The following is a 13,161-nucleotide window of genomic DNA, read 5'->3' on the forward strand; positions in this document are numbered from 1 at the left end:
CGCTCACTGCGGCTGCTGGCCGCTCACGCTGGCTGCTGGCTACACACGGTAGCCCATGGCAACCCACTGCCACAGGGGCTGCAGCCTACACCGTCGCCGGCGACTCACGGCAGCCCAGCTCCAGGTTGAGCTGTTGTTCAACATCTTAGTTGTAGAGGGCAGTGTCACTGGCCCTCACATGTGGGATCTGAACCGGGGCCCTCTGGCTTCCCAAGCCAGTTCTTAAACATCGCGCCTCTCGGCCAGCCCCGATTTGGGTGTTTTGATACAGCTACTGAGTATTGTATTTGTATGTTGTCAGTCTAATATTTCCAAAGGAAGTATTTGTGAAACAACTTAGGGTTCTACTATACAGAGTAAATGTGTTTCTTTTTGTTCTAAAGTTTAAATTACATTAATAGGAAGTTGATTATTTGAAAACAGGAATTGATATTTTGGTGAATAATGCCAGTGCTATTAGCTTGACGAACACATTGGAAACCCCTACGAAGAGGGTGGATTTGATGTTCAATGTCAACACCAGAGGCACCTACCTCACGTAAGTTTGAAATGAAAATGACAGCCTAAACTACATTTCTACAATTGTAGATATGAAGGTTCAGTTTAAAACAAAACAGTGATTTCAAACTATAAAAAAAGGAACTAATCTTGTTCAGTTACCTTTCTCAATGAGTACTGTTTGCGTAGTTAAACTACAAATGGAATATATAAGCTGTAGGACACTGAGGTACTAAAAACTATATAGGAGTATGTTGGAAAACAGATCTACAAATACTTCAGGAATAGATAGCCTAAAGTAAAAAAACCTTTTTTTCTTAATATTTTATTGGGGAATTGGAGAAGGGGTACAGCCAAGTTGTTGTCCTTCAATCTTTGTTGTAGAGGGTGCGGCTAGCTCAGCTCCAAGTCCATTTGCCACCCGGCAGCTCAGGGCAGCTCAGCTCAAGGTGCTGTGTTCAATCTTAGTTGCGGGTGGGCATAACCCACCATCCCATGAGGGAGCTGAACTGGCAACCTTGTTGTTAGGAGCACATGCTGTCACCACCTGTTGGCAGCTCAGCGGCAGTTCAGCTCAGGCACAACTCACTGGCCCATGTGGGAATCGAACTGGTGACCCTTTTGCTCAGAGCTCATGCTCTTAATCAACTGAGCCCCTTGGCCGGCCCCCAAAAAGCTTTTTTTAAAGCAAAGGTTCTATTGACTGTTGGAAGTTCCTACATTTATGAACAGCTATTTAAAAACAAAACCAAAAACTAGATATTATTCTCAACTAAAGGCTTATTGCAGTGCCAAAGGAAAGCCTGACATTGACCTTTGGACGAAAGAAAAGGTGTAAGGTTTTTGGCCTTCTATGGAAAGGCTTAAGTTATAAAAGAGAAATTCGTAATGAAACAGTTCCATTTTAATTTTTGTTTTGTTTTTTATTTAATGACACTCATTTCTTCATGGAAGATAGATTGTCTTCTCTGGGAAGCCTGAGAAGCAGCCTGAGGGAGAGAGTGGGCAGAAGGCCAAAAGAACTGACCTGTTTGGAGGTTTCAGCGAGGATCTAGAGCTGTTTCTTGACCCTTGGCGCCCAGGGCACTCTGGCCTGTGACATGTGACTTTCAGAGGTTTAGAGAAACAGGGTTAGAAGGCAGCGGTCAGGTGGAAGGCAGACCCTTAATTTTTATTTTTAAGTTTTAATTAAGTATATAATCTCCAGAATTGTATGTGTTTGTATCATGTCAAATGCTTACAGAAATTCAGTAATCAAGTTGATTTTTCCTGTACCCAGCTTACTTTCTTCACTGACTCAAATGTCCTATGGGCCTTTGAGCTTGCAACCTTGATTAAGTGAAATAATTCATGTAAAAGTAATTAATGCAATGCCTGGCACTCAGTAAGTTTTCAACAGACTTAACTATTTTATGAAGCTGAAGGTATTAGCATCTGAGTGTGGTGCTAAGAGTTTTCGGTGTAACATATAAGATAGGGCATGTTGCTGTAGAAAGATGCCCCTGATTTAGGATTGGTAATGGTGGGGGTCAGGGGGCAAAGTGCAGGTGGAAAGGTTTTATCTAATACGTCAGAGGAGAAGCTCATGTTTCTAATGTAAAGGAAATGAACTCTTTCCTTTGAATGTGAAGTACGGCCTTATAGCCTGGAACAGATTTGGTTTGTTTCCTGTTGATGCTTTGAGAGGTACAGCTTCACTGTTTCAATGACTATCAGTTGTAATATTGTTTGCCTCGCCCCACCTCACCCCCATAAAAAGGAATAATATGAACAAAAACCCTTTAGTGATATTGACTGCATTCATTTTATAAACTTGAAAAGACATTGTCGATGGTAACAAGGATGTTGTACATTTGGTAATAAAAACACTGACTTGAAAGAAGAATAGGTAAATTCAAAATCCTAGAAGTTACTGCATGCTAAGTAAAACTAAAAGCTGTAAAATTATTAAGCTACAGCGTTATTAAGCTTAAATGTTATAGCTTAATAATAAAAAATTTTAAAATATTGGACCTGAGTCTTTTATAAAATAAATTGCCTACCTTTATGAACAGTATTTAAAACAAATAAAACTAAATATTGCCCCCAAAGGCATATTGCATTGTATATTGGTGCAAATTAAATTTGGGAATGTGTCACCAACCTCTGCAGGTTAGAGAGACCCAAAATTGTGGTCCTTCTGCCCGGTGTCGCTCACATCAATAGGTCAAGACAGTATTCAGCAAAGCAAGTCAGAAACTTTATTCCTTGGCCATGGAATGGAGAACGATAATCAAATGCCTGATGATTCCTTCTTCCTCATTCTGGGGAATTAGCAAAGCATTAATGGGCCTGGTGGGGAAGTAGGCAGGTTCAGTGGGGGGAGGTTCCCAAGGAAATATGGCGAGTTCTCGGATTTCCAAGGGAGCATGCGCATTGCCAAAATATGCATGGAGCATGCCTACCCATGCATCACATGTCTCATTTTAATGTTAAGTCTCCACCCCTGAGTGTGGTTTTTAGTATGTTAATGAAGAAGAGTTTGTCAAAAATTCGCTTGGGAAGGGGTCTCAGGTGCCATCTTGGATTTTTCCAGTGCAAACCAGTTTCTTGGTGATGGTCCTTAGGTTCCTTATCTAATTCCTGCCACTGGCTTAGTTAGCCCCGGAATTTCTGCCTTTTCTTGATGAGTTCAGCCACTTTTGTTGGGATATTTTAGGTAGAGAATACAAGAAAGTCAGTCGAAGTTTAAAGATGAACTAATGATGTGGTGGCACAACCTAGTGACAAATGTATTAGGAGTTACGTTATTATAATTCGAGCGTAGTAGGAATACCATACCTACTAAGATGAAATAAATCAGTATCTATAATACTAACTAAGTAATGCAGTTGTTTATTTCATATTTTATATATGCACTGTCTAAAGTATCTCATATATATCATCTCATTTTAATCCCTTGGTCAATCCTAGATGGTAGCAGGTATTATCAACATTTACAAATAGGAAAACTGAGAATTAGAATGCTATATATTTTTACCAAGATCATACAATGGAAAGGCAGAAGGTGGATTTGAAACCAGGTCTCTCTGACTTCAACATCCATGTTCTTTATCACAGTCCTGGCTGTGCTGGCTGACAAGTATATTAACTGTTACTGAAAATTGTGTGTGTGTGTGTGTGTTGGGGAGGAAGAATTTGGAAGGATGTAGTGGAGGATAACCTCAGTTGGATTTAAGGCTAATGTGCCAAGGATTTGACTATTATCATCAAGCAGAGCATGTTGTCAGGCCATTAAGCTAAGCAAAGCTTCAAGGACAAAAATAAGTTCCTTTCCTATGTTCATTCTAGAAAAGTAAAAACAACAAAAGTACCCTACAGATTACATTCAGTTGCTCTGTAGGAGTAGTTTTAAAAAGTTGGGAAGTTGTTAGAGAGCTGTTAAGACTATACTTTCTGGAATCATTTCTTTAGTTTGTGAATAGAGAAGTTTCTCTGAATATGTAGAGCACTGAAGTAAATATGTAGGCCTTGTCTGTTAATAAATAGTTTATACACCTAAAAAAAAAAAAAAGAAAGCTGTTAACTTGACTTGTGTTTTCTTTTGCTTTCAGATCTAAAGCATGTATTCCTTATTTGAAAAAGAGTAATGTTGCTCATATCCTCAATCTCAGCCCGCCACTGAACTTGAATCCACTGTGGTTCAAACAGCACTGTGGTAGGTGGTAGAATGAGGGGATGGTTTGTTTGGTTAATTTGTTTTGTATTAAATCAGTATATCTATGATTTTTTTTTTTAAAGATTTTATTGGGGAATTGGGGGAGGGGAACAGACAAGTTGCTGTCCTTTTGTTCTTCAATCTAGTGGAGGACGTCGCTTCACTGGCCCATGTTGGTATTATCATTGCGCTCTTCCCGGGTGAGGCAGTTGCTCCCCGGCCATTGAACGGCCGCTCACAGTGGCTCATGGCAACTCATGAAAGCTCACCCCCACTGCCGGCCGGCTGGCCCCACTGCAGCCTACGCTGTCTCCGGCGACTCACGGAAGCCCAGCTCCAGGTCAGTTGTTGTTCACCATATTAGCTGTAGAGGGCGCAGCATCACTGGCCCTCATGTGGGATCCGAACCGTGGCCCTGCTGCTCAGAGCTGGCATCCCAAGCCAACTCCTAACCAACGCGCCACTTGGCTGGCCCAGTGTATCTATGATTTAATCACAGTTTATACATAGCATTCAACATTGAATTTTCTATGCAGAATCAGTAGCATTTTGGAAAGTAGATTTTTAATCTTTAATCAGTAATTTTAAAAATTGGTAAAAATAAGGTACAATTTTAAAAATTATACCTTAATGGTTCAGTTTGGTGAGTTTTGACAAATGTATACACCATATAATCAACACCCAAATCAAGATACAAATTTCCATCATCCCAGAAAGCTCCCTCAAGTCTCAATGGGTGTATTTTATTGTATGTAATTTATTCATTAAAGCTGGTTAAAAACTATCCATGAAATACTTTTCCTTTCATAGCCAACTAATGATTTAATGTGAGTATACTAAATAACAAGATTTATGTATAGGTGCCACTTTTAAAGTAAATGTATCAAATACTTAGTCCTTATTTCTACATTATTCACTAAAATTTGGAAAGGCAGTTGGAATAGAAATGAAAAACCTACAGAACAAAACTTGAAAGAAGTTTTGTTTTCATTGACTAAAGAAGCATTTGTAACATTTTCTTGTTTTACTAGCACAGTTTCCCTTTAAATGATCACTTTTATTTTTAGAAAAAAACAGATTATGAAACAATAATGTAACTTATGCCCATAATATTAAGAAAAATGAAAGTTTATTACTATCTCTTTTAATCAAATATTAGGATGACAAGTTGGCAGTTATGAAAATAGTCACAGGGATGTAAACATAGGGAATATAGTTAATAATATTGTAATAGGTGTGTATGGTGTCAGATGAGTACTTGACTTATTGGGCTGATCAGTTCACAAGTTATATAAATGTCTAATCACTATGTTGTACACCTGAAACTAATATAATATTGCAAAAAACACCTCAAATATTAGGATGGAAATATATAAAACTAATTCATCCCTATACATATAAAACTAGTTTAGCTACTTCCATAAATACTTGTTTTTTTAAAAATAGTACAGTTTAAAAGTTATATTTTGTACATAGTATTATATTATTAAAGAATTATGGGAAATGTATCAAGGAGGAAATAGTAATAGGAAGAAATTGGAGGGCCAGCTAGGTGGCACGTTGCTTAAGGGTTGGCTTGGGACGCCATCTCTGAGCAGTAGGGCCCCGGTTCGGATCACACATGGGGGCCAATGATGCTGCGCCCTCTACAGCTAGGATGGTGAACAACAGCTCGACCTGGAGCTGGGCTGCCAGTGCATCAGTGATGGTGTAGGCTGCAGTGGAGCTGTGGTGGGCTCCCATAAGCTACCGTGAGTAGCCGGCAGCCGGCATGAGCTGCCAAGAGCCACTGTGAGCGGCCGTCCAGTGACCGGCGACCGATCTGCCTCACCCGGGAAGAGCGCGATGATAATACCAACATGGGCCAGTAAAGCGATGTCTTCCACAACTAGACTGAAGAACAAAAGGTCAGCAACTTGTCTGTTCCCCTCCCCCAATTCCCCAATAAAATCTTTAGAAAAAAAAAAGAAATTGGTTATTTATACTCACGAATTAATTTGTTTCTTAATTAAATTACTATTTTTTATGGTTTCTTTTAGCTTATACCATTGCTAAGTATGGCATGTCTATGTGTGTGCTTGGAATGGCAGAAGAATTTAAAGGTGAAATTGCAGTCAATGCATTATGGCCTAAAACAGGTATGTACTTTTTTAAAAATCCATTTTTTAGATTGTCATTTATTGTCCTTGACACTCATGAGATGCATCTTGGATGAGCAGGTTGGGGTAGGAGTGAGTAGACCATCAAAGGTAACCCCTGTCTTTTGGGAAACAAATTAAACTTTTTATTGTGCTTATAGGCCCTTTTTCGTCACCTAGTTTTGAGGTGGACTGTAAGACTGACTCTTCAGCTGATTGCTATACCAGAAACATTGAACCCTGGAATACTTGAAGAGTTTTCATTAAAGCCAACAGGAAGCCAACTGTGCTTCCCTAACCCTTTCTCCGTCCTCATCTCTGGTACCTTACTAAATCCTGCAGATTCTCATACTCGTGTTTTCTCCTCATACAGCCTAACAAACGCTTCTTTGTTTTCTTGTATTCCTATGACCTTTGTTTCTTTCCTTTATAAAAAGCTGACTTATCTGTACTTTCACATGAATTCCGAGTTCACAGAGTGCTTACACCCCCGTTAGGTGCTAGAAGAACCTGCATATGGCTGGACTTTGTATGCAGCTTTAGAGTTAATAAATGATAGAAGCTGATGGTTTGGGAGTACAGCAAAAGTGGTAGAAAGGGAAAGTTTGTCCTTTCTGTGGGTTCTTATTCTCTACTTATACATCATAAGAACTTAGAGGAGGAAAAAGAAAAGACAATTTTTTCATCATATATTTTTCCATATATTTAATAGATAATCACTGTGAGAGCTTTAACTTATTTCATCTTAAATCTAAAGGACAGTTATATCCCAGAAAAGTGTGCTTGATGATAAAGAGATTATGTAGTGGGAACCAGTTTTTCATTTCACCTTTTAAAAACTTAACAGAACTTGTGTTACACTAACATCAGAATTTAAACATGTAAGTTATTGTGGTCCTTTTTCCAAGGAAACTCCTTAGGGACCAATACTACTATTTCTGCTCCTGGGACAGCGCCCTGCACATGGTGGTCACTCAGATATTTATTGATTGAATGATAATTTTGGATTCCTTTAGAAAGTGTCCTTCTATTCTTTATTACATTCCCCGAAACATACAGATGGCAGTTGGAATATTTTCCACTTTTTCGAGGGTAGAGGAGGTTTCTGGGAAGATGACTGTTGAAAGTCATATTCTTGCTGGCCTTCATTTATAGCCACCAGCAAACTCCCCTGAGTGGAGCAGATGTTGGGGTCGGGGGCAGGCAGGACTTGGAAGGAATGAGCAAGGCATTGATTCTGTGAGAGAAGTAACTGAGAAGCTCGTGAGGGACTCTGTTCCCCTCTGGGCCAGAGTACAGAATGGTGCAATTAGAGAGCACTGGGAGAGAGAACAGATACTCAGAATTGCCCGGAGAGAGTTTGAGCTGTGGAGATCTCAGGACCTCAACAGGGTGATTCAACAGATCAGATAAGTATTTCTTACCCTTGATGCTGGTCAGAAGAGACCAGGGAAACTTATTTAGGCCCCTAAATGGACTCAGTGACTGGTACACCCGGTACATCACCTATCCATGGGGCACAGACCGCTGTGCTTGCCACTGCTGACAAGGTTGCCATCATTTACATTATCTAAGGGTAAATAGAGCAATTGGGAGGCAGAAAAATGGAATACAGTGAAGGGGATCCAATTTCGAGACACAGATAGAATAAACAAAACACTCAGCATAGCAGCTTTCAGTGAAATAAAACTGCTAAAGAAAACAAAACACCTTGAGTCAATAAATACAACAGCTGCTTTAAAGATTGAATTATAGCATGAAAAATGCTTTCTGGAACTATGCAGAGATTGTGTTTTGAATTAAAATATAGTATAGTAGTTGAATTGAAGGATTGGATGGCCACTGTTAGCACCTGATGAAGTAGCTTGGAAGTTTAAACGCAAGAGGTATCTCAGAGCAAAAACACCCTGCAGAAAAAAGAAGCGACTTGGGGGACTTCATGTGCAAATATCAGGAGTCCCAGAAGGAAGATAATGGACAAATAAAGGAGAAACAGTAATTGAACTAAAAATAGAAAACAGTTCCCTTGAGCTAAAGAAAGACTTTAGTGTGTGGAATAAAAGGTTAAGCAAGTTTGAGGCTGAATTTATGGGGGTGGGGTGGGGGAGAGGATAGATACCTGGGAGAATCTCAGAATTTCAAGGATAAAAAGAAAATCTTATAGCCTTTCAGGAAGAATATATGTTATTTATAAAGGAAGAAAGAACCAGATTGTAGACTCTTTATCTGAAACACCAGAAACTAGAAGGCAGTGGAAAAACATCTATAGATTACTGCTACAATGGGACCCACTCAAGTTAACATTTTTTGACAAGATGAAAGGAAGATATGGAGGCATGCCAAATTTTCTATCACATTTGGAAAAAATCTTCTCGAAGGGCTTTTAACCAAACAACAAATAATCAGAGAAGAGACTTTTCAAAATAGAGGAAAGTGAAGAGAGGAAATAATGGCAAGCAATAACCCTGTAATATATGTAACTGGTTAGATGTAAATGGGTTATGATAGAATTACTGGGAATATGAAATGTAAGTTCCAAATAAGAACTCTTGATATAGAAGAGATACTATAAGAGAAAACTAAGATTAGTCTCTAACTAAAAGCACTAAACTCTCTTTTCAAAACCTAGAAGGGAAAGGGAGAAATATGGAAGTAATTGAATTCTAAAGGGCTCATATGAGCATGGCAAGAGTGGGGAAGGAAAAGTATTCTAACAGTCTCATCTTGGGAGAGCCACAATTCTAGATGGTATGTTTTTTTGAAAAATTATATTTTCCATTTGGTGCTGGGGTATAGAAATGCTTTTGGATATTCAAATTATAGGCAACTACCTTTCTAAATTGTATTCTAGCTTATCTGTAGTTTCTTTTGGATCTTCTGTGTAGGTAATCATATAAATAATAACATTTATTTATTTCTTTCCAATTATTTTACCCTTGGTTTCTTGTTTTACTTACTTTTGAGATACAATGAAAAGGTAATGTTTCAACTTTAATAAGCATAACAGAGCTTACACATAGGTTTTATGGTAGTTCAGTATGAAAGTTACCAGCTTGCCAAATCCATTTAAGTGAAGAGAAACATTTCCAGCAAATCAAGTAAGACCTTAGTGCTTTAACTACCACATTTAATAATGTGGAAGCACCAGTAGATGCTTGATTTTTTTTGTATTTTGAGAGCCTAGCAAGGCTTTAAAAAATGTTTGTTGTTTATTTATAGCTTTATTGTAATTAGGCAGCCCTTTAGAGTATCTAATTCATCATATTTCCAGAAGCTGACTAGTCCTACTGCTTTTTCATTAAATATATTACTAGGTTTTTTTATATTTTTTATTCTTGTTTTCAGTATATTTTCCAATTTATCATCAAAGTATCTGTAAACACTTTATCTTTTATAAATGTACTTGCAAACTGAGCTCTCTTATTGACACTAAAAAGTTTTCAGTAGATTCTGTTAGACTTTTTTCAAATTGAAAGTCATATCACAAAAAGTGGTAATCATATCTCTGTTCTTTTGGTATATGTTAAATTTCTTACCCATTCATTTCTTATTGAATTAGCGAATACTTTTAGAACAATGTTGAATAGTAACAATAAAAGCAGGTATATTTCTTGGCAATAATGGGCTTTTGTTTCATCATATTTGGTTTCTTCCCTTCCTTTTTTTTTTTTTTTAACTTCAGTTCTGGCATCCTTTCTGCTACATGATGCTGCATTAGTATTAAATTATTAAATAGTAGTTAAAGCACTAAGGTCATACTTGATTTGCTGGAAATGTTTCTCTTCACTAAGTGGATTTGGCAAGTTGTTAACTTTCATACTGAACTACCATAAAACCTATGTGAAAGCTCTGTTATGCTTATTAAAGTTGAAACAGTTTTTTCATTGTAGCTCTAACTTGGAACTATTGGAGAATTAAAAAGAAGAAATAAGACACATTGTTTCTGCCCTTCATGGTTTAAAAATTTTGTTTGGGACTGGCCAAGTGGCGCGTTGATTAAGAGCTGGCTTGGGATGCCAGAGGCCCTCGGTTCAGATCCCACATATGAGGGCCAGTGACAAAGCCCTCTGCAGCTAAGATGCTGAACAACAGTTCAACCTGGAGCTGGGCTGCCGTGAGTCGCTGGAGACGGCGTAGGCTGCAGCCTCCGCTGCAGTGGGCTGCCATAAGCTACCGTGTGTGGCCGGCAGCCAGCCTGATCGGCCAGCAGCCGCTGTGAGCGGCCGTCCAGAAGCCGGCGACTGATCTGCCTCGCCTGGGAAGAGCGCAATGATGGTGCCAACTTGGGCCAGTGAAGCAACGTCCTCCACAACTAGACTGAAGAACAAAAGGACAGCAACTTGTCTGTTCCCCTTCCCCCAATTACCCAGCGCAGTTCCCATCCCCCAATTCCCCAATAAAAATCTTAAAAAAAAACAAATTTTGTTTGAACAAATGAATCATATAAATATAATAGAATCAGAGTACCTTTTTAGGTACTCTTCAGGTATGTGGTACTGATTCTAAAGTTTAAATAGATTTCCCTGATTAACTCAGTCTGCTTCTTTTCTTCTCTGAGAGCCTCTGGGCTTTCATACTTTCAGAATCACATTTATTTTAGTATTTTTATTAGCACATTTAATTTGTCCTCCAGATACTTTGGTAACTATACAATTCAGTTAGGGTAAGGAAATGATAGAACAGATTTTTTTTTTTAAAAGATTTTTATTGGGAAATTGGGGGATGGGGACAGCGCTGAGGAATCGGGGGAAGGGGAACAGACAAGTTGCTGTCCTTTTGTTCTTCAGTCTAGTTGTGGAGGACGTCGCTTCCCTGGCCCCATGTTGGTATTATCATTGCGCTCTTCCCGGGTGAGGCAGATGGGTCGCGGGCTTCTGGATGGCTGCTCACGTCGGCTCATGGCAGCTCACACTGGCTGCCGGCCGCTCACGCTGGCTGCCAACCACACTCTGTAGCTTATGGCAGCCCACTGCCACAGGGGCTGCAGCCTACGCCATCACCGGCGACTCATGGCAGCCCAGCTCCAGGTCGAGCTGCTGTTCACCATCTTAGCTGTAGAGAATGCAGCGTCACTGGCCCTAATGTGGGATCCGAACCGGGACCCTGCTGCTCAGAGCTGGCATCCCAAGCCAGCTCTTAACCAACGCGCCACTCGGCCAGCCCGATAGAACAGATTTTTATTAAATATCAAATGTTGTCAGTACTTGAGATTATCCATTTCCCGTATTGCCCATATTCTTAGTTATGTGAGTTGCAGTAGCTCTCTGTGCCTATTGAACCCATGTAGAAAATCAGGAATTATAATAAGTAATCTCTAAGGCCCTTTATTATCTATTTGTCAAACATATATACAAACGTACGCAAGTAGAGAGACGAGTACACCATGTACTACTCAGCTTCACCTGTTTTCAACACATGGCCAATCTTGTTTCACCAGCCCATGTGCTGTCACCCCCCTTCATCCTGGCCTGTACAGTTTTATTTTAAGGCAAATTTAAGTCATACTGTCATTTTTTATGTATATAGTTCAGTATGTATCTTTAAAATGCAAGGGCTGTTTAAAAAAGAAAGCCCATAAAATCATTATCATAACTAAAATTCATTAACAAACACTTGAATATCATCAAATATCCAGTCAGTGTTCCGGTTTCCTCAAGTGTCTCAAATGTTTTCTGTGCAGTGCATTTATTCAAATCAGGATCTAAACAAGTTCCACGCATTACATTTGTGTGCTATGTCTCTTAAATGTTTTTAACCTGTAGAAGTTATACCCTTTTTCTTGCCGCTTATTTCTTGAGAAACCAGGTAATTTATCTTACAGAATTTCCAACATTCTAGATTTTCTTGATTCTGCCCATTGGGTCATTTAACATATTCCTGTATTCACTACAGACCTTTATACAGTTTATTCCCATTCTTCTTCCTTCTGGCATTATTTTACTTATTCACTCATCACTCCACAAATATCTGTTGGACAGTTACCATGTGGCAGACACTGTGCAGGGCACTTGGCCTTTTCACCTGCTAGATTACTAGGTTGGTTGGTATGAGTTGGCTGTTAAAAGCACATTTAACCCACTGTTTTTACAAAGTAGTGTAGCCCTACGGGTACTCTTGAACTGAACTGCCACATATGGCAGTGTGAATTCTAGCTTAGGAACAGATGAGGGATTTCTGTTCATCTTTGCGTCCCATCTGCTGTGTGTTGGGTGAAGGGATTTCCTCAGCTCCAGGCAGTAGTGAAACATCTAGTGGCCTGTGGTGATGAGGCTGGGGAAACAAGGGGCTGTGGTGAGAATTTATGGAGTCCTGGGGCATGTTGCTGATGTAATGCGTAGGAAAATTTAGCTCCTGCAGCCAGCTCTCTAGTCACCGTCTTTCTTTTTCTCTTAAGGACTCTAGGTATCAATTGTTAAAACTTTCTTTCTTCTCCAGTTTGACCAAGATTTCTTTGTTTCCTGGCCCACTAGGATCAGAACCATGTTTTATGGCTTTGTTTCCCTTCTGTTTCTGTAGCAGACAGAATTCATGTAAGATTTTCTGGGGCCGGCTGAGTGGCTCAGCTGGTTAAGAACACCAGCTCTAAGCAGCAGGGCCCCAGTTCGGATCCCACATTGAGGGCCAGTGACGCTGAGCCCTCTACAGCTGAGATGGTGAACAACAGCTCGACCTGGAGCTGGGCTGCTGTGAGTCACCGGCATTGGCGTAGGCTGCAGCAGGGCTGCAGTGGGCTGCCGTGAGCTATGTGAATGGCTGGCAGCCAGCGTGAGTGGCTGGTAGCCGGTGTGAGTTACCGGGAGCCGCTGTGAGTGGCCAACCAATGACCGG

General features: G+C 39.8%; 1 protein-coding gene across 1 annotated transcript in view; it reads left to right on the forward strand.

The window, feature by feature from the left end:
- HSDL2 (hydroxysteroid dehydrogenase like 2) overlaps positions 1–13,161 on the forward strand; it is a 49,191-nt gene that overhangs the window by 9,878 nt on the left and 26,152 nt on the right. Inside the window, exons 4-6 of the mRNA XM_019635890.1 lie at positions 424–538; positions 4,092–4,195; positions 6,235–6,333. Coding sequence (XP_019491435.1) covers positions 424–538; positions 4,092–4,195; positions 6,235–6,333 — 318 coding nt within the window. The remainder of the gene's footprint in view (positions 1–423; positions 539–4,091; positions 4,196–6,234; positions 6,334–13,161) is intronic.

The sequence above is a fragment of the Hipposideros armiger genome, unplaced genomic scaffold (assembly GCF_001890085.2).
Source record: "Hipposideros armiger isolate ML-2016 unplaced genomic scaffold, ASM189008v1 scaffold_24, whole genome shotgun sequence".
In the NCBI taxonomy this organism is placed as follows: domain Eukaryota; kingdom Metazoa; phylum Chordata; class Mammalia; order Chiroptera; family Hipposideridae; genus Hipposideros; species Hipposideros armiger.